A 19,890-nucleotide genomic window follows, 5' to 3' on the forward strand; every position below is an offset into this window, starting at 1 on the left:
CCTAACTTTTCAACCTCAAGAAACCACCTGCAGGACTCCAGGCTGACACCTCTATATGCTGACCTGCCCAGAAATGTTCACTTCACTAAGCAAGCCAGAACAACGACCGAGCTCTCGAACAAGGCCTTCAATGGGAAGACGGTGACGGGCTGACACCGACTGCCCCCGGCACCCAGCATGACAGTCACCCCTCAGCCTCGGCGGCTGCCTGTACGTCACTTCCTCTCCGGTTCGCCCGCGCCGCCGAGTGCTTCCGCCTGCGAGTTTCCAGGGCAACGCTGCGCCCGGCCCTGTGAGTGCGGGTGCCTGGGGCCGGGGGGGAAGGTTCGAGCGGGGTTCAGTGGGGCCGGGACGGCCAGGTTGCCTCCCCGTGCCTGCCGCGGGGAGGGCTGCGGGGCCCGGGGAGGCCTTTCCTCGCTCCCCGCCTGCCCGGTGCCGCCCCGCAGCGCGCTGGGGGCTGGAGGAGCGGTCACATGTCGCGGCCCGTCTCGGTAACTGCGCGCGGGTCCTCAGACCGGGCCGGTATCAGCGGGCCTGGTTGTCCCGGAGAAGTCTGCAGCCCGGACCCCGGGCGAGAGAGAAGGGTCTCGGGCTGCGGTACGGGTGGGGAGTGGTGGGAGCGGTTGGGCAGGTGCCGGTTCCAGAGTCCCGGAGCCGGCCAGAAGACCCTTTGGTGTCCCCTTGCGACAGGTCCGGGCGGGGGCCTCACGGTGACCGCTCCGGGGGCGATGGGAGAGATGTCAGGGGCAGCCCCAGTCCCACTGCCCCGCAGAGTTTCACTGGTTAAGGGAGCGATGTCCCAGCCAAAGGGCGCTGCACTGAGCCGGCTTTTACCAGTTGAACAGCTGGATAGGACCATGCATGTGGACAAGGAATGGCATGGCCGCCATGCAGCAGTTTGTTATGATAGACTCAAAGTTAAGTACTTAATCACAGCGTCTTACCTTCTTGGCGCAGGTTGGCTCCGTGGGAGATGTCAACCCCTCCCCTCGCCGGGGCCGGCATACCGCCAGGTGCCTTCTCAGGGACACAGGCTCAGGCAGCTCGGGAGGTAAATACAGCTTCCCTCTGTCGAATTGGCCAAGAGACTGTGCAGGACATTGTATTCCGGACCATGGAAATCTTTCAGTTACTGAGGAACATGCAGGTGAGAAATAAATTCCTTTTTGTGTGCTCAACTCCCCATGTGTTTACCAGGCACAGGAGACAGCTTAGGACATTTAAATGCATAACTCAGTCAAACTGCTTTGAAAAGTTGACTGAAGAAGTGAATGCTAGTCTTAGTATATTTTCATACTTCTGTACATTAAGTAAGGATGGAGAAAGTTCAGAAATGCTGAATTGTTATTGCCCCCACAATAAATATGCTCTAAACACGCTGAGTATTTGGGTGGTCCTTTATGAATAGTTAAGTCTGTTTATATGCTAGTTATGTTTCTCTGTTTCTGTGAAAATCTGGGGATTATTTTTAGAGGATTTCTCTTTGATCCTTGTAATATTTTTCACCTAGAACTTTTGGATAATTTGTTGTTACTAAAGTGGGCATAGTACTTGTGGCTACTTACTGAGAAAACATACAAACTTCTGTTGTTCTCTGTTGAGAGCAGAAGAGAAATAATCGTTCCTATTCTCTCTCTATTTTCACAACTGACAGTTTTCTCCTGTAGTTGTCTTAGGTATGGGTATATATACTTAGAGTTTGCTAACTATGAATTCACTTTGTGTCTCTGAATTGTGACCTGGTGTTGAGACACAAAGTCCCAAAGTGTATTAACAACAGTGTCATGCTTAAGCTTTTTGAAGACATTTTCTGAAAAGAGTTAGAAGTGACAATGACCAAAGTGTAGATTCCATGAAGCTGTTTGACAGCAGTGATTTGTGCAGTAGATGAGCAGCTAAAATACAGAATTTTGCAGATAAAGAAAATAGACATTTCAGTGATTTCTGTGGGGATGCTGTGATTGTCTTACTTTAAAATGTACAAAACCCCCTCTGAATTATTTTAGCTGATTTATGTCATGTGACAGAAACTTTAATGTACTGTTTTTAACATTTTTGGGTGTTTGGTTCGCAAAGTTACCGAATGGTGTTACATATCATACTGGAACATATCAAGACAGACTGGGAAAGCTGCAGGAACATCTCCGTCAGCTGTCGATACTCTTCAGAAAACTGAGATTAGTCTATGACAAATGCAATGAAAACTGTGCTGGGCTTGATCCTGTTCCTGTAGAAGTAAGTATCTTTATTCGTATATAAATTAGAGATAAGAATAACCACTCTCTGCTTAGTGTGTCGTCCATTCTCTTGAGTTACAGGAGGCTCGTAACAAGTTTTAAATGACACTGGAATTATTCTGTGGACTGAATTCTGTTTATTATTTGGAGTTGGTTGGAATATTGTGAAACTTTACCATAAACATTAACGATTTTTACCAGTTGGAAGGGATCCAATTCTAAAATCAATGTTAATTTAAAATTTTAGTCTTTTTTTCTCAGGCTTTTTACTGCATTCACCAATTTATTTCCCCTAGGAAAAAAATGGGTCAGGGCAAGTTTGTGGGATTTGATTTTATTTTATTTTTTTAAGTAAGTTGTTATAGCAGGAAAACATCTGCTTTAAGCTCTCACCTGCCAACCTGCCTCTCTGAGTAATAACCATTTTTCTCCTTGTTTTGGCCATCAGTCTATACCTCCATAGTTCCCTCACTCAGCAACTCTTAACCTGTTGAGCCACTATCAACCAAATCTAAATGTGCAGTGGTGATGAAAAAGTTAACAGCATAAGACATCCAGGAAGCAGGATTGGCCAGAGTTTTTCCTAATAAAAATGCTGTTCCTATTAAAATCACAACTTCATTTTTCCTCCTCAAATGTTAAGTTGCTTCTAATTCCTAGTAATACCCTTAAAACCTATTTTGATTTGAGGAACTACTGCTCTGTATTAACCAGAACTGTGAAGTTTTTTAATTAATGAGCTCTGAATTCTGAGGCAACTCTATTAACAGACTTCTGATTGTCCATAGGGTTTTAATCATTTAGATATTATTTTTTATGTATGAGTCTCTTCGCTGAATAGGAATAAAAAAATGAAGGAGTCCTTTCTGTACAGTCCATTCTAGACTACTTATTGCTTTATGGAAAAACTCCTATTAGGTGGTCCTGTGGGCCTGGTCTTAAGAATAGCCAAACAGAGGCCCACTAAAATAGCAAGTCATAATTAGGGTATTAGCCAAGTAGCTATATAAAGCCAGACATAATTATGTTCAGTGTATCGCTGAAATACTTCACAGTAATGACAAGTGCATGTTTGTGGTATAGTTTGGAATAGTAAATTTTAAAATCACAATCTGCAGAGTCTGAAAATACAGGGATTATCAGTGATAAAGATCTTAATGTAAGACTGGGTTCCACCTGCCCTTATGAAATTGCTTAGGTCTAGGCATTGTGATATATGGGATTGTATCTTCTTGAAGCACATGAGTTTTCCTGGACAACAAACTGAAGTTATTGCAAGGCCTTTGGGTTTGAGGTGATGAAGTTAGCTTGTCTCCACTTCCTCTTGAGAAGTTTGAAACTTTGGAGAAAATAGTATTACCTTCTCTGTCATGTGGCTTTTTTGTTTGGTTGTTGGTTTTTTGTTTGTTTCTTTTTTCCTTTCTTTTTTCTTTTTCTTCCTTATTTGCTTTTTTTTCCTAAAATTTATGTTTCTTGTCTTCACAGCAACTTATTCCATATGTTGAAGAAGATGGCTCCAAGCATGATGATCGTGGTGCTGCAAGTCAGCTTCGTTTTGCTAGTGAAGAGAGAAGGGAAATCATGGAAGTAAATAAGGTAAGAAAGTTGAAATTAATTTGAATAAACTGAAAATGTCAGTTTGTCATTGCAAAGATTAAATTTCTTGATTGCTGTACTAAATGCAGCATGTGTGATAACTACTGTCAAACTTGCTATTAAATACTTCTTGCAGAACTAATTCAGAATTATGTTTTAGTGAGCAATTTTGGGTTGTTTTTTTTTTTTTACCTGTACCTCTGTATGTAAAGTTTAGGATTCCTGACAATTTTAACTTGTGTCTCTTTTTTGTGGGATCACAGAATGGTTTGGGTTAGAAGGAACCTCCAAGAGCACTCAGTTCCAGACCTCTGCCATAGGCAGGGACACCTTCCACTAGATCATGTTGCTCAAAGCCCCATCCAGCCTGGCCCTGTGCACTGCCAGAGGTGTAACAGGCTCAGCTTCGCTGGGCAACCTGTGCCAGTGTCGCACCACCCTCATAGTAAAGAATCATAGAATAGTTAGGGTTGGAAAGGACCTTAAGATCATCAAGTTCCAACCCCCCTGCACCTCACTCTAAACCATATCACCGAAGGCCTCGTCCAGCCTGGCATTGAGCACTGCCAGGGATGGAGCATTCGCAACCTCCCTGGACAGCCCATTCCAGTGCCTCACCACCCTAACAGGAAAGAATTTCCTCCTTATATCCAATCTAAACTTCCCCTGTTTAAGTTTTAACCCATTACCCCTTGTCCTATCACTACAGTCCGTAATGAAGAGTCCCTCCCCAGCATCCCTATAGGCTCCCTTCAGATACCGAAAGGCTGCTATGAGGTCTCCACACAGCCTTCTCTTCTCCAGGCTGAACAGCCCCAACTTTCTCAGCCTGTCTTCATATGGGAGGTGCTCCAGTCCCCTCATCATCCTCATGGCCCTCCTCTGGACTTGTTCCAACAGATCCATGTCCTTTTTATGTTGAGGACACCAGAACTGCACACAATACTCCAGGTGAGGTCTCACGAGAGCAGAGTAAAAGGGCAGGATCACCTTCCTAATCTAATCTAATCTAAATCTTCCATTTTTCATTTTAAAGCCATTCCCCCTTGTCCTGTCACTGCTTGCTCTTGTAAAAAGCCCAGCTTCAGATTTCTTGTCATCCCCCTTTAGGTACTGGAGGCTGCTATACAATCTCCCCAGAGCCTTCTCTTCTCCAGGCTGAACAACCCCAACTCTCTCAGCCTGTTTTCACAGGAGAGGTGCTCCAGCCCCCTGATTATCTTTGTGTCCTCCTCTGGACTTGCTCCAATAGGTCCACATCCTTCTTATATTTGGGGCCCCAGAGCTGGGGTCTCGCCAGAGCTGAGTAGAGGGGAGGGATCACCTGCCTCCAACTGCTGTCCACTCTCCTTTTGATGCAGCCCAGTGTACTCTTGGCTTTCTGGGCTGTGAGCACACACTGCTGGCTCATGTTAATTTTCTCATCAACCAATGCAACATTCTCGAGTCCTTCTCCTCAGGGCTGCTTTCAGTCCAGTCTCTGTCCAGCCTGTATTTGTGCTTGGGATTGCCCTGAGCCAGGTGCAAGATTTGGCCTTGTTGAACTTCATGAGGTTGGCACTGGCCAACCTCTTAAGCATGTCAGGGGCCCTCTAGATGGCATCCCTTCCCTCTAGTACACTGACTGCACCACACAGCTCAGTGTCATCAGCAAACTTGCCGAGGGTGACTCAATCCCACTGTCCATGTCTCCAGCAAGGATGTTGACATGTATTCTTTGGAATACAGTGTATTATGTATATGCTTAACCCACTAGATATCAGCACTTCAGATTGCAGTAAGATGACTGTTGTACTTCTTTGCAAAACTTCTCTTAGGTGTTAAAAAAACAGGTATTGAGCATCAGATGTGTAAATATTATTCCAATGATATGAGCTGGTAAGGAACTTTCAGGGCACCTTCTGTACTTTGACAGTTTGAAGAAGACCATTCCTTTTGTTAAGTGCTGAATTTATTGAGTCTTGACACATTCAGAGAAAAAATGTACTATGTATGACAAAGATGCTGCTAAATTTTCAGTGTGAGTGGCAGTATGCAATCGAGTGCAAAGATGGACTCTAAAAATAAATATGCCGTAGGAAATGCTAATATAATATTGAGATTAAAAATATGTAGTTTTAGCAGACCACATTTTCTAACATATTTCTTCAGTCTGTAAAGTACAAAGACAGGATTAAATAAATATTTCTGTTGTTGTAAATCAGTAAATGCTCAGTAAAATGCATAACCTACAAAAATAAATGAACAAAGGAAATAAATGAGTAAACTACTTCTTTATGGAGAGAATTATTGTTGTATTTTCAGCTTTTAAACTATTTCTGCTACTTTAATTTGTCTTCAGCAGTCAGAGATGTATTGAGTTTTTCGTAACCAATTTATTTAGAAAATGTATGCATATTGTATAGGACAAAATGAGGACTACCAGAAGTTAGAGAAAAGCAATTGTCAGCTTTCTTGTTGTATTCTTTCTGTTCAGTGCTGATGTAGCAGGTTTGTATATATTGTATATGTAATGTACTGTGAATTTATGCACATTTATTTGCAATCTTTAAGTGTTAATAAGTTTAACTGTCCATATTTGCTGTGTTTTTAATAGTACTCTGACACGGTTTTGCCCTTGTTGTTGTATTTGCATGCTGCTATGTTTTTAAACCTCTTTGGTGTGATCTTGTGAAAAGAATTTCATAAATGTTAATGATGAGTTCTGAACCTTAAAAGGTTGATGGTGTTCCTGGACCATTGGTAGCAAATTTGCAATAAGAATGTGTTAAAGCCTTCACTTAAATCTGGTCTCAAATCCTGTATTTACACTTAAATTCCTTGACCCAATTTCTAGATTTTCTATAGAGCATTGGGTTGGGGTTTTTTTGCCTCCCTCCAACTGTCTGAGCACATCCACCAACACTTTCGAAGTTCCAATTGCAATACAGACGGAATAGGAAATTGCTAGAAATAAAGAAGTTCTTACTTTTGCCGAAAAAAATCACTAGTATCGGGTTAATTGGTCTAATTTCTGACCGTGGCTGCTGGGCTCAAATAGCCCTCTGGTTCTCAGCTGGCACTCCTGACAGCTTTTCAGTTCTCTATAATATGGAATGTCCCCCTCTGACTCAGTTTTGCTTAGTCTATTTTAGCAAAATCCCAGTAATACAAAATATTGAAGAAAACGCTGTGGCAGGGAAACCAATGTGATAGATGGTGAAGCTCTTTACATTCTTGACCCACTGTCTTTACTTCCTTCAGCTGGTCATCCTGCTCTCACCTAGTGCTTTTAGATGTGATATGCAGTACCAAAAAAGGCATTATTGCAATAACTCAATACTTTGATGCTATTGCCACATTTGAATTCTTAGAACTTTCATGTGTCTCTTAATTTTGCCCTTCTTGGTGTGATATCACAGCCAGTCTTACCTCTTCAGTGGTTCTGGATGTATGTGAAGGACACGAACTGCCCTGTAGTGCGGAGCTCAGCCAAAACTGGTAGACCCTATAAACCTTATGGATCATGTATTCTCAGACAAAAACATCCCTCCTTCCAGGAATCACCAACTTCAAAAATAGCAGCTCTGCTTTGCTACTACAGTTGTCTGGGAAGGGAGCATCCCCAGTGGAGGGCTCAAGGAGCACCCTGTAATTCCTGTATTCACCTTCTCATTCATGAGGCAGGAGAACCTGTTGATGTAGCAGAGTTCCTAAATACTGCAGTACCTTTTGATGTCAGTTTACTGAATAATAATGGCATTTTTTGGTCTTATCTGTTTATTTCTTCTGATATATTAGACTTATCTTTTAGGTCAGAAAGTTAATGTGCTGACTTTGGCTAAGTAGTACTTGTTCATTAATTTAAAATATAGATTAGTTTACAAGGTAATGCATTTCTGTCCTAGCAATTCAGTTATAATTAACAACTGTAGGTATAAATTCAAACTATTAAGCTTAAAAAGAAAAGGAATTTTTTGCCTGCACTAGGAATGCCACTATTATTATAAAACAACCAAACAAACCGTTTGTGGAGCACCAAGTAGCTCTGCTTTTGTACAGAACATTTTTGTACCAAAAATGTTGCTTATTCTTTGTTATCTGTATTTGCTTTCTGGGATTGTAAGTTGTTGAGGTGGTTAACTCTTTTCTGGAGTGAAGAATTTAGTCCTCCAGAATCAGTTTAGCATTTGCATTCATCTACAAGTACAAGTCCTGATCCAGTTTTCACTGAATATAATTACTATTTGCAACAATTGGAAGCTATTACCAAAATTTCCTCACTTGTTGCATATTTCTTTGAGATGTGCTCTCTTTGTGTGTTCTGTTATTTACATTCTGAGTATTGCATCACCTGTAATATTTTTAAGATGTCAGGCTCACCTTGAGTCTATGGTTTTGTAGTACATTTGACAGGACTTACAACACAAAATAGCAAATCACAACTAAGAGCACTTTGTGTTGCTGCCTTATCAACAGTTTACCTCTTTTTTAAAGAAATGGAGCAAGAACAGCATTGGGTTTTTTTAGGTGTTGTAGGTCTGTTTTCAAATGAAGCACTTGGGAAAGCCATCACATAATTAGTAGTCTTGATACATTTGGGTGAAAATGAAATGATGTGAAATAGCATTAAGACTTTCCAGGTGGCCCTTTAGAAAAGTCATGTTTGATTCTTACTTAATCTTTGCTAACTGGTTAACAGTGATTTTGCTAAGAGAGGAAAAGACGTTCTACATGACAGGCATTTATGTTAAGCTGTTACAAGCTTAGCTCTGGGCTTTTTTGATAACAAGCATTGTGCAGCTGATGTTTAGGGAAGTAGTCCTTAAAATGACAGCAATTTGCAATTAGCCTTTCTCTTTGGAGAATTGTACCTGAAAACTACTTTTCGCCATGCTGAAAACCTGCATTCTTTTTTAACTACCTTGCATGCTATTTCCACATACCTTTGTTTTGTAGTTGTAGAGTCCTTTTGCACCCAAAATATGAATGTGCAACAAGGAACACTGTAACAAGAGGTGAGGAATTGTTTATTTGGACACCTTCTCAGCAGATTAATCTGCACTGGGGGCATTTCTATCCTGTTTTGGATACTCAGACTGTCTCTGTGCAATAGTAGAATTCTAGAGGAATTTAGGCTCAGTGGGAGGTCTGATTCAAGCCCTACCTCAAAGTAGGGCTAGCAAGCAAAGTTACATCCAATTGCTCGAGTTCATATGCAGTTACATTTTAAATATTTTGTAAAGATGGACATTCTACCCCTTCTAGGCCCTTCTTAAATACTGATTTTTCACTGAAAAAGTTTTCCTAGTCTTACACTGGAATTTTCTTAGTTGTAACTCATGTCCCCTGCCCCTCATCCCTGTGCTGTGTACATTCAAGAAGAGTCTAGCTTTGTCTTCTTGTTAGGTAGCTGAAGCCAGTATTGTGAACCTGCCTTAGCCTTCTCTGCTTGAGTCCAAACAACTATAGCTTTAATCATCTTGGTGGCCTTCCACTAAATGATCTCCAGTATGTTAGTGTTTTGTATTGAGCCCCAAACTGGACAATCATTCTCGAGATCCAAATAGAGGAAATAACAATTTCACTTGAGCTGATTGCTGCTTTCTTCCTAATATAGCACAGCATGCAGTTAATCTTCATTGTTGAGAAAACATCTATTGCTGACTCATGTTCCACTTGTCAGAAAGTTTTGAAAAAGACCTCAGGTCTTTTACTTTAGTATCAATCCTGAGAAACATCAAGAGTGACCAGCTGCTAATTGGTCTTAATACTGATGATCGCAGCATTTAGAATCCAGTAGCCTCTCAGTTTTCCATCAACCCTGTAATCCACCTTCCAAACCACATCTCTCCAGTTTGGCTACAAGGATACTGGGAGACTGTGTCTGAGCCTGACTGACATGAAAGTAAACCAAGTCCCCTGCTCTCCCTTTGGCCCCACAGCCAGTCATTTCTAAATAGAAGACAATTATGTTGGTCAGGCACAACACATTTGGTAAACCCAAGATGACTGTTCATGGTCAACTTGCCATTCATGTGTCTGGACATGACTTCTGGAAGTCTTTGCTGCGTAGCCTTTTGGGGCTCTTTTAGGCTGACGAGCCTGTAACTTCCATAGTTTTCTGGATCCCCCTCCTCACCTTTCTTGAAGATGAATTGAGATGTTTCCTTTTTCATCAGGAGCATCTCCCCATCTGCAATAGAAAATTATATAGAGTGATCTTGTAATATCATCAGACAGCTCTCTCAGCACTCAGATGCATTTTATTCCATACAATAAAATACTTCATTTTCTGTTTCATATAAAATATTGCATTCAAAGCTTTTCATGAAGCTTTCTATATCAAAACAATATCATGTTTACGAAGTTGAGAAAAGTTATGAAACACCAAACTTAAAGCTGTCCATACAATCCCAATTGACCTATTGTCCCTTTTTGTCTTCATATAAATGCATATGGTACAATTGTTATTACATCATACTTCTTCCCCTCTTCCCCCTTCTTTTCTGGAAGAGTCCTTGAGGTTATTCTGCTTTTGTTGCAGACTAAGTACTGTTTAGATTGAATCAGTATTGTGATAAATAAGATTTATAATCTTATAAGAGTCCTGGTTTATGTGTCGTTTAACTTGCTTGAGTGTATTAAATAAGCAGGGAATTTGGGAATGAAAAGGAAGGATTTAATGTGAGTAGTAAGTAATTGAAGGCTGCTCTTGAAAACTGGATTTTTATCTTTAGCTCTGCCACAAAATGTCTGTTGTAGTTGTTCATTCTGCTCTCTATGATTAGTGATAGCTGTCCTTTGAATATGTGGGAAGCTGTTAAAATACCAAGTTTAGTGATGCACTTGGATCTTAGATGCCTCTGGACAAAGTTGATAGGCACTCCAGTTTTATCCATAGTGTTCCTGTGACTTAGTTTGCCATCTGTAACTGAGAATCATACAACTGTGTGATTTTCATGTTAAGAATGGGGATGTAACACCAAGGAGTGTGGTGGAGGAGCACCTTGGGGAATGGATAATTCCATTACAAGCTACATAGCTTAGAGGGTACTCAGTAAATAACACCTCAGACTTCATCGTTGGATGATAAATAATTGGTATGAAGCAAACATCTATCCATTTTAATGAACACACTCCTCTTGGAACAACAGAGCGGGGGATACATGCAATTGCTGTCTGGTTCAATATGTGAAAAGTATTGAGCGTGCAGTGAAGCAGAGGCTGTCACTGGTGCCTCTGCTTATTTCAGGAAGAGTGATGCGTGCAGAAGGAGCAGTTTCCTTTCAGCTATCAGATGCAGCGGGAGGCAGAAAATCCAGTCTTTCATTTCGAGTGAGGGTAGCAGGTAGAATAGTTATGCCTGTGAATGACATCAGGAAAAGCTGTAGTTATTGAACAATTAGTGAGTTAATGTTTAATTGCACAGTAGGTAGTGTATTAGTGATGAATGCTTTTTAACCATTTTAAAAAATATTATAAATACATGAATATGTAAATTTATTATGATAGCAAGTGGGCCTTGCTATCAGTTAAGTAGCCATATAAGTTCAAGCATCACCTGACAGCTTTAAAAGAGTTTCTGCAAAGTGCTGAGGCATTCTTTCTATCTTTCTTTTTCCTGCTGTTTGCGTATAACATTGCAAGTCTTTTGACTGTAAGACTGAAGGCTGGAGGGGAAGCGGTTGATCCACCTCCTTACTTCAGAGATTTCATTATGAAGGACTCAAAAAAAAAGTGTGAATTGCCAGGGCAAGCTTTATTTTTCTCACTCATCACAAACATTGTGTTTCTGTAGAGGGTTTGACTTACATGGAAAAGCAGAGGCTGCTCTTTGTGTAAGGCTTTCAGCAATCACTTTCTACAGCATTTTAATGGTCAGAAGGAGTAACGTGCTCATGAAAACAAACATGATGCAAATTCTCTGTAGTAGAGTCAGAATCAACAAAATAAACATAATTGGTTTAATTCTGCAGGTAAAAGCACTACTATTATTAATATTTAATGCTTTACTATGCATAGATATACTTGTGGCGTGTGCAGGTCTGGAATAGAGCAGGTAAAAACTATTTATTTTTCATTTTCTTAAGCAGCAGAAGTGCCTGTACAACATAGACAAGTACTTTTGATGTTTTTACATGTATCAATTGGAATATAGCATAGTGTTTATGCTATTATCATTGCCCGAAGAAGAGACTTTTAACAAATGGATTGAGTGCAGAATAGTGACTCATAGTGATGTTTAGGTTTTAAAATGATGGATGAGCTTAAGATGAGAAGAGAGATGGCAACAGTGTACAAAGGAAAGTTCTGATACATCCCTGATAGAAAGTTGTAGATTGATCTAGACAGCCCTGATAAATAGAATCATAGAATAGTTAGGGTTGGAAAGGACCTTAAGATCATCTAGTTCCAACCCGCCTGCCATGGGCAGGGACACCTCACGCTAAACCATGTCACTCAAGGCTCTGTCCAACCTGGCCTTGAACACTGCTAGCATGGAGCATACACAGCTTCCCTGGGCAACCCATTCCAGTGCCTCACCACCCTAACAGATCCCAGAGGGGATCGACTGCTGCTTGGTTTGGGTTGTGTATTGGTCAGTGGGTAGTGAGCAACTGTGTTGTGCATCACTTGTGCTTTCTGAATTCTCATTTCTCTTCTTTTGTTGTTTCTTATTATTATCATTTATTGTTGGTATTCTCTATATCATCACAAAATAACTATATTTTACTTCCGTTATTAAACTGTTCCTATCTCAACCTGTGGAATTTACATTCTTTCAGTTCTCCTCCCCATCCTGCCTGGGAAGGGGGAAAAGGTGGTGGGTGAGCAAACAGCTACGTGGTGCTGAGCTACCAGCTGGGTCTAAACCACGACACTATCTTAAAAGAGATAAAGTCAGAAGCTGTAGCATGTATGTAGGATGAAGTACCTTTTCTTGTTTGATACAACTGTTAATCCTGAGAAGCAGTCCAGAGTTCAGCTAAGTCTTTTCAGCAGAAGGAGGAAAGAGTGGGAGACAACTTGCAAGCAATCTGTTCACATGAAATTTGTCATTACTGCAGAAGCTGCTTACACAACTCGCCTGTTTTCCAAGAAGGCCATTTCATTTATCTTTCCAAGGTTAGACCTGAGCTGAGAAGCTCTTATGGGTCCAGCAAAGTCTTAAAAGCAGAAGCTAGCACTGCCAGTGGTGCAGAACATAGTAATCATGTAGTACTTTGTGATGTGGACCACTGCATGTCAAAGATGGGTAACAAAGATCACTCCATGCATTTCAAACAGGAGACCATGCGCTCTGAAGTGGTGGCTTTTCCCCTCTCTTTATTCTTTTTTCAGCCTAGCAATCCAGAAATGGTGCTTCATCTTAGATGGGTTTTTTTCTGTAGAAGAGCTAAGAAAATAGTTCTTCACTGAAGACATGGATCTAAAATTATCTTCAGATGAAGTAACCATCATATACTTCTTGTCTTTACAGGTGCTTTGAAAACAAATGAAAGCCAGTTTGAAGGTTCCCTTATCTATCATCAAGTAAAGATCAGGCAATTTACAGTTTCATAGCACTTGCCCAAGAAATGAAAACAGTCTAACAGAATGAGTCTTTTGGGTAACTTACATGAAGTTCACGTGAGCATACCTACATAACAGTATTTAACAGTACAATTAGACATGGATGAGAGAGAACACAATCTGCATATCAGAGGTTAATGGTTCTTCTTTCTATCTGTGACCTGAATAACCATCAGTGACCATCAGCCTTCATTTCTATTAATGAAGGCTTTGAAAAACTGGACTTGCATGCCCTCAGTATCAGTGAATGGCATTTTGTGTTAAACTAGTAGTTTTGTGTAACATTCATTGATTTCTCTAGGAATCGTTGTTGAGGATGGCAAACAGAGATATGTTTTAAAATACCAAAAGTATGAACATGCTTGTTTATCTCATCCTTCTTGTGCTTTCTCAGGCATCAGAATCTTACATTATGAGCTTTTGTAGGGAGACACTTGCAATTCTGTCATTTGGATCCTGTGGTAACTACATGCTTCTCAGTTTTCTCTCTTGTCTTTAGGAGCTGGATCTCTGCTGTATATTGTGAAGTCTAGCAAACGGAAAAGAAAGAAGTATAAGATAAAGGCACATAGTTCTCTTTAAAATATTTTTTAGTCCGTCAAATGCTTGTTTAGAAATTCAAAGTTAGTGCACATGAATTGTCCTACGTCTGTTTTTACATCCTTCTCAGGAGTCTGGAATTGAGTGTTGTCTCTGCTTCCAGAAAATGTATCCACTGAAGTTTGGGTTCAGGAATGTTTCCCTTACTCAAAGTCCCATGTTCACTGTGTAATCTAAGTCTAATGACATGTTACTTCAGGCCATTCTTACAGGTCTGAAGTGAACAGACTTTCTTTTTGTCTCTGGACTTCTTTCCCAGCTCACCAGATGGACAGCTGAAATGTATCAGTGTGTTGTCCACATCAAAATTCAGGAGACTGATTTTCAGGATATTGATTCTTTTGTTGCTTCCTTAATCACTGTTCCAGTTACTTGGGTTGTATTACTGATCTGAGTCACTCTTTTAGTGTATTGCCATTTATGTAGGACAGATTACAAAGTTATGACAAACCTGAAACATTTGAAATAGTTTGTCCTCTTTTGATGGTAACAAATGTTTCCTGTGCTTTCACTTTCCTTGGAACTTTGGACTTCCCTAATGAATAAGTAGTTTGATCTCTAATGTGAGAAATCTGACATCTTGTCAAACTGGAATGAAATGAAGGAAAGGTTTTTGTTTAAGAATACACAGTGACTTAGTTCTTGACAGCTTTGATTTGAGCAGGAAAATGAATAAATCAGACAATATGTGTATTATTGTGAAACATGAAAGGTTAGGGAGATTGTGTGATGTCTTAATGCACTGATCTTTCTTCTGTAAAGACATAATTTCCAAGTTCTGGTTATGCACCCAAATAGAAGTGAGTTTGCTGTTCTTCTGTTCCTTCAAATGCTTCTGTAGTTTGCAAAACCAATATATAATTCTGAACAATTCAGACTGCTTGGGAATACCTGTTTCCAAGACAGGATCCATTACCTACATAGGCAGAAGGGCTGGAAAAGCTTGCTTGGCTTCTCCTGTACCTTGTGCTTAGTTGAAGCTTCTACCATTAGTCCCCCACTTTTCTGTGCACCTGAATTATACAAAATATATTCACATAAATGATGTGATTTCAATAAGTGATGTGATTTTTTTCTTACTACTTGTAGTACTAGTTTTTGGACTTTGGAAAGAAAGGACCAATTCCCTCAAGCTTCCAGTTTTTGAAGGGGGCAAGTGTTTTGATTAAAAGAAGTGTTGTGAAGTGAAACAGCATTTCCCCTCTTAAGAATGGCCCTTAACTTTTGAGGCTTTCTTGCATTTTTAGAGTGTGCTTTAAAGAGGATGTACTATCCCATTAACACTGCTTGCTGACAACTGAGAAAAAATCCATATAGCATTTCATAACACTATAATTTTGGTTGAATTTACGAATGTGCTGTTTGAACTGATCACAGAAAAACTAACCATAAACTCTTCCCACAGAAACTGAAACAGAAGAATCAGCAGCTGAAACAGATCATGGATCAGTTACGGAATCTTATTTGGGACATAAATGCCATGTTGGCAATGCGGAACTGAACACGGAGAATCAAACTTTGCAATTGGAAAAGATACCAATTTGTCTGGATATACTTAATTTCTTCTGAAGAAGTAACATGTTTTTTCCACAACCATTTTGCAGTAATGTTTGAAAAGTCTTCAAGGTTAAAATGTTGGGGTTTTGTAATAACTTACATGGTGTTAGCTTTGTTTTTTCATAAAAGATTCATCCTCCAGGTGTTAATCTGAGCAATTCAGCGAGACTGAATATAATACAGCCTAAGTAAGTTACTGTAGTAATTTGGATTGCTATGCAAATGAGGGGTTTTATAAATGAATTGTTTCTGGGTTTATTTTTTTTCTATAATACAGTTGACACTGCTTTAAAAATGTGTTTTCATGCCCTTCTGCAGTGCAGACCACCTCTACAGGGAGGAAAAATCACAATACAAAAAAAGCTCTAGTAAGCTACAGGACCACAATAGGCAATTAGATATTACAATTCAATGTGTTTCCCCATTGTGGGAGTGTACACTACCGGCTACTATGCCACATAAGCACATCTTATTCCATATCCTATCAGTGGGTATATATTAAATAAATTGGAGCAAAAATCAAAAGCCGCATAAAATGACCCCTATATTATGGATATAGTTAAGTCCTTTTAAGGCTACATAGGTATAGCCTCAACATTAACTTGTTCTGTAACTATCTGTTATAATTTCTTGAGTACTGATCCAGCTATTGTATGATGCTTCATGTATGCATATTCCTGTAGTATTATGTATGGTTGGAATACTTCGGATTTGTTTACCAGAACATACTAAATAAATGCCTCATAATATCATAATAATGCCTCATAAATAAAGGCCTCTGTGACTGCGAGTCCTAGAAAACTTTGGAATACCTGAGCAGTACATTATTTTGAGTTAATCATCAACCTTCATCTGTCTTTGTTCTGCCTCTGGTATTCCTCACAGTTTTTGTTAGCCATAAATATAGCCTTAATAATTTTTGTTTTCCAGGGATGCTGCCAGTGGACTAGGTGTCTCTTTTATCCAGGTAAAAGAATATGTAAAATAACACCATTTCGGTGCACATCTGTAGGGTACTGTACTGTTAATATTTGTCCAGTTGAAAACTGACCATTCTTATGATTTGCTTCTTGTGTATTACTTTTAACTCTCACTCCATGCCCCATCAGATTCCTAAACAGTTCTGTGTGAAAGATTTGCTCAGAACCTTCTAGAGAGTCCAGTTAAATGGTATCCTTTTAAAAGATATGGGGTTTCTATACTGAATGCTTATTAATCTGAGGTATATGGGGTTTAAAATTTTGTACTGCTTTTGTTGTTCTGTCAGTCTTTTTATTTTGTTTTTTAATAATTTCAACCCATTTGCCTACTCCTTGAGGTAAAATTTTACCTTGAGGTAAAATAAAGACATGTAGTAGGTCTGATCACACCTGCTTAACAATATATCTTTTCCCGAAAATTGGATGCAATATGGTTGTCTCTTATTTCTACTTTTGAAGGCTTTATATCTTAACAGAACAATGGATGCCCAGTCTTATAATTGCAAATAAACAGAAAATGTTCATTTTGATTAGTTTACCCATTGTTGAGCATGATGTGTAACTATGACCGTATCTAGATGTGAGCAGATGTCGCAACATACTACAAATAAGGACTTTTTCTTTCTCCCACATTACAGAAGAAGGAGTGGACAGCTTACTCAGTGGCAGAGCTATCAGCAGAGCTTTTCGTTTTCCGTCTGCATTGGCCACTGTGTCAGGCTTGTTGGTCAGAAATTATGGTTGATTTCGGCAGTTGTGAGAGGCAGAACTACTTTATATATACAAAGCTTTTGAAAAGGAGAAGACTGCAAGTAGAGATTTGATTCTTTAATTACGCAAATGCATTTTTGTGTTTGCAAGCTGTAGTGGCAGCTTTATGTTTGGTGTGTGTATAAGCATTCATCCAGCTCAGAAATATTTGAAAGATCCAAGAAGAAGGATTTTGAAATAGCATCAACATTTTAATTGTGAGTGTAAAATTCACAGTACTTAGTATTTTGTTCTATTTGTGGAACAACTCTGAGAAATGGAGATTAGTGTAGACTTCGCTCTACTGCCTGTATACTATCTATGTATTTTTACTAAACAACTTTAAAGTTTGTTGACTTTTTTATTGCATATAAACAGAACAGAAGTAACCTAAGATATAAATAAGAGTGTAAATATTGCAACTAGATGTTTGGCCAGTACAATATTCAGCTTTCTCCATGCAGCTGCTAGCAGTAGCCAAGGTTTATACTACAATTTTTCATCTGGGAAAGAGGAGAAAACACTTTAAAGCACTACCAGAATAGATGGCACAGTAGCTAAATTGAAAGAGCAGAATTGACAGAATTGTAAATTATCACAGTAAATACTGTCAAAACAGGAGCTTTGCAAGGTGTTGGACCAAAACTGTACACTTTGACTTACGCAGATGAAAGTAAGGGTAGTGAACATAATTCATATGCTGTCAGATCCATGAATAAGTATGGCCAAGGAGCTGGCCAAGAAGATTACAGTTTTCAGAAAAGTGGCAAGTCCTCAGCTGTGAAACACTTTAAAAGGAATTACTGGGCATCAACATGTGCTGAAATTTAGTATTTTAGTAAGTGCTAACTGAACTTTAACTGCTGGTTAATGAAATGGCATCAAATGAAGTGTTTGCAAATACCAGCGAAGCAATACCAACACAGATGTTTCGGTGTTTTGTTTATATGTCATTGACTATTTCTGCTCAGGTAGAAGCTTTATAAACATACAGTTTCGGTGTTTTGTTTATATGTCATTGACTATTTCTGCTCAGGCAGAAGCTTTATAAACATACAGACAGTCCCAGGAGCAGATACCAGAACCTAGGATGGTTCCATATTCGGAATATAAAAATATCTGGGGAGGTCAGGGTTCTTAGGGCCCTCTTTTGCACAGAGGGGATGCATGGAGCTATGCATTGGGGCTCTGGAGCTAGGATGCTGCGTACTTTGTAGCATGTTTATGAGAGCACCCCAAGTTAACTCACGCTTTCAAAGTGAAACCATTAATCCAACACTTTTGTAGACAATATAACAGATATTCAGTGTTCAGTGTCACAATACAGAAGATGCCTTGTAGGCACTATGCAAGGATCCAAGGGTTTTCTTAAGTAAAAAGACGAGAGCGCAGAGCATATTTATGCTTCATTCAGGAAAGACGTAAGGAGTTTGCCTTTCCTCTTTTCTTCCATAGAGGCAGCAAGGCCACATCAAAAGTGCTCTTAATAAGCCATGGCTGTTATTGTCCTGTAGAAAAAAACCTGCTCTGATTATAGTATTTCTTACTGATGGAGAAATTGGAGCTTGTGCACAAGTGCTACTTAAACTAATCACTGTAAAGAATGAATTTAGTTGGAGTAGGACAAGGATTCCAGTCTCATAGGAAACGAGATTTCATCCTTCTGCAAGATGGCTGCACAAGCCAGAAAGACTACAGCTGAAGGATGACTGACATCTGCTGTGGAAAACGAGCTCCAGATGTAGATTTGGAGATCTGAAGTTAAGGAAAAATGTCAAAAAAGATACAATGACACCCAAGGACACTGTCAGTCACTGAGGTTTAGAGAATGGATTAGATCAATTACTTCGTGCTAACAAAGAAAATGGGGAAATACAAAGGCATTTACAAATGTATCAGTGCAGAAAAAATATTTGGGGAAAAAGCAGGTAGTTTGCTCACCCTCCTTATTGAATACTAATGAAGACTGATACAGTAGAGCATCAGGGCTTTAACAGAGGGGGGTTTTGCTAAGTTGGAAGGTTACTCTATACATAAAAATAACAAGCTGGCTGATACATATCAGGATATCAATGAAAGTGACAAAAAAAGTATGTGCCAATACCAGATTTTATTTAAGAAAATGTATTAGATAACTGGAATGTAAGAGGTAAATAAATGCAGTATAGTGAGGTTTTTTGTCTTGTGATGTGTAACTTCTGTGTAAATTTAAAGGATTTTTCTTATATAAGGGATGCGTTCTGGTGCCTGTTGCAACACTACACAACAAATAACACTGCTAAAAGCCATGAACAGTATTAGTGCTGATATAAATGTCGTAGGAAGTAGAATCCATGTTTGACAGCGCTTCTTACTGGAATAGGTCCAGTAAACACCACAGGCATATTTGAGGCATGTTTTTATGTCCACTTCATTCTAGGAACATCTATGCCTTGATGTTTATTTGAAAGCTACCTAATTGCTTAGAGTTCTGCTTCTGCCCCTGTTCCCAGCAGCTGATGATATCTCATAATCACTGCTGAGGTTGTATAAACTCTGATTTTCTGCCCAAATCCTATAAGAGGCCAGATGTGTGAGGCCCTCTTTGGCCCTTCGTGTTCTCACTTCTCAGCTGA

At 39.6% G+C, this 19,890-nt stretch overlaps 1 protein-coding gene across 2 annotated transcripts; it reads left to right on the plus strand.

The window, feature by feature from the left end:
* Positions 1 to 207: 207 nt before the first annotated feature.
* MED30 (mediator complex subunit 30) lies at positions 208 to 15,644 on the plus strand. Of its 2 annotated transcripts, none has more exons than XM_061373431.1 (5): positions 208 to 292; positions 958 to 1,147; positions 2,077 to 2,235; positions 3,723 to 3,833; positions 15,394 to 15,644. In XM_061373431.1, exons 2-5 carry the CDS (start codon positions 974 to 976, stop codon positions 15,487 to 15,489), a joined length of 540 nt encoding a protein of 179 aa, XP_061229415.1. In that variant the 5' UTR covers positions 208 to 292; positions 958 to 973; the 3' UTR covers positions 15,490 to 15,644. The 2 variants fall into 2 exon arrangements, with proteins under 2 accessions (XP_061229415.1, XP_061229416.1); XM_061373432.1 differs by lacking the exon at positions 208 to 292 and adding an exon at positions 497 to 522.
* The last annotated feature ends 4,246 nt before the right edge of the window (positions 15,645 to 19,890 follow it).

The sequence above is a fragment of the Neopsephotus bourkii genome, unplaced genomic scaffold (genome assembly GCF_033783945.1).
Source record: "Neopsephotus bourkii isolate Nb327-2 ecotype Australia unplaced genomic scaffold, CSIRO-AGI_Nbou_v1 NB_1630, whole genome shotgun sequence".
NCBI classification, from domain to species: Eukaryota; Metazoa; Chordata; class Aves; order Psittaciformes; family Psittacidae; genus Neopsephotus; species Neopsephotus bourkii.